This window comes from Empidonax traillii, unplaced genomic scaffold, assembly GCF_003031625.1.
Source record: "Empidonax traillii isolate 1590-97213 ecotype Southwest subspecies unplaced genomic scaffold, ASM303162v1 scaffold40:size2234952, whole genome shotgun sequence".
NCBI lineage: Eukaryota > Metazoa > Chordata > Aves > Passeriformes > Tyrannidae > Empidonax > Empidonax traillii.
In genome coordinates this window covers 265,703-266,484 of record NW_020955233.1, presented here as the reverse complement: position 1 = coordinate 266,484, position 782 = coordinate 265,703, and the positions used below count along the sequence as shown (strand labels likewise).

Below are 782 nucleotides of genomic sequence, written 5' to 3'. Positions count from 1 at the left end.
CCAGCCCCATCCCTGCCTGTCCCCTCTCACCCATCCCTGTGCCCCGTCCCCATTCCTGTCTCTCCCCTTTCCCATCCCTCCCTGTCCCCACTCCCCATCCCTGCTGTTCCCACTTACCAATCCTTGTCTGTCCCCTCTGTATCCCTGTCCTTGATCGCCATACCTCACCCATCCCTGCCTCTCTCACATCTGTCCCCATCCCCCTTGTCCATCTCTTCCTGTCACCTCACCCATCCCTGCCTGTCCCTCTTCCCCCTCCCTGTCCCCTCAGCTTCACCCAGGCCTGTCCTCCTTCCCCATCCCTACCTGTCTCCCCCTCGATCCTTGTCCTCCTTCCCCATCCCTGTCTGTACCCTCCAATCCCTACCTCCCCTCCCCATCCCTGCCTGTCCCCTCTCCATCCTTCTCTTCCTCCATCCCTGCCTGTCTCCCCAAACCCTGTCTTCCCTCCCCTCCCTGCCTATCTCCCCCTACCCTCGATTCTTGTATTCCTTCTCCATCCCTGCCTGGCCCCCCAATCCCTGTCCACCCTCCATCCTCGTCCTCCTTCCCCAGCCCTGCCCGTGCCCTCCTCATCCTGTCCCTTCCCCAGCCCTGCCCGTGCCCTCCCTGTTCCCCCTGGCCCACCAGCAGTTGAGGCGGCGGACACCGTCGAGCGCAGCGGCCTTGGCCTGCCGGAGCACGGCCACCCGGCTCAGCCTCATGCCGAGCCGGACCGGGTCGGGCCGGCTTCCAGGGGCGGCTCCGGCCGCCCTCAGGCTCCGCCCGGCCGGGGCGGGCTC

At 66.2% G+C, this 782-nt stretch overlaps 1 protein-coding gene across 1 annotated transcript in view; it reads right to left on the bottom strand.

Annotated features, from left to right (window-relative positions):
* Positions 1 to 782, bottom strand: part of CFAP410 (cilia and flagella associated protein 410) — a 7,343-nt gene extending 6,561 nt beyond the window's left edge. The window contains exon 1 of the mRNA XM_027878281.1: positions 628 to 782. Within this exon, the coding sequence (XP_027734082.1) occupies positions 628 to 704 (77 nt within the window). The 5' untranslated portion in view covers positions 705 to 782. The remainder of the gene's footprint in view (positions 1 to 627) is intronic.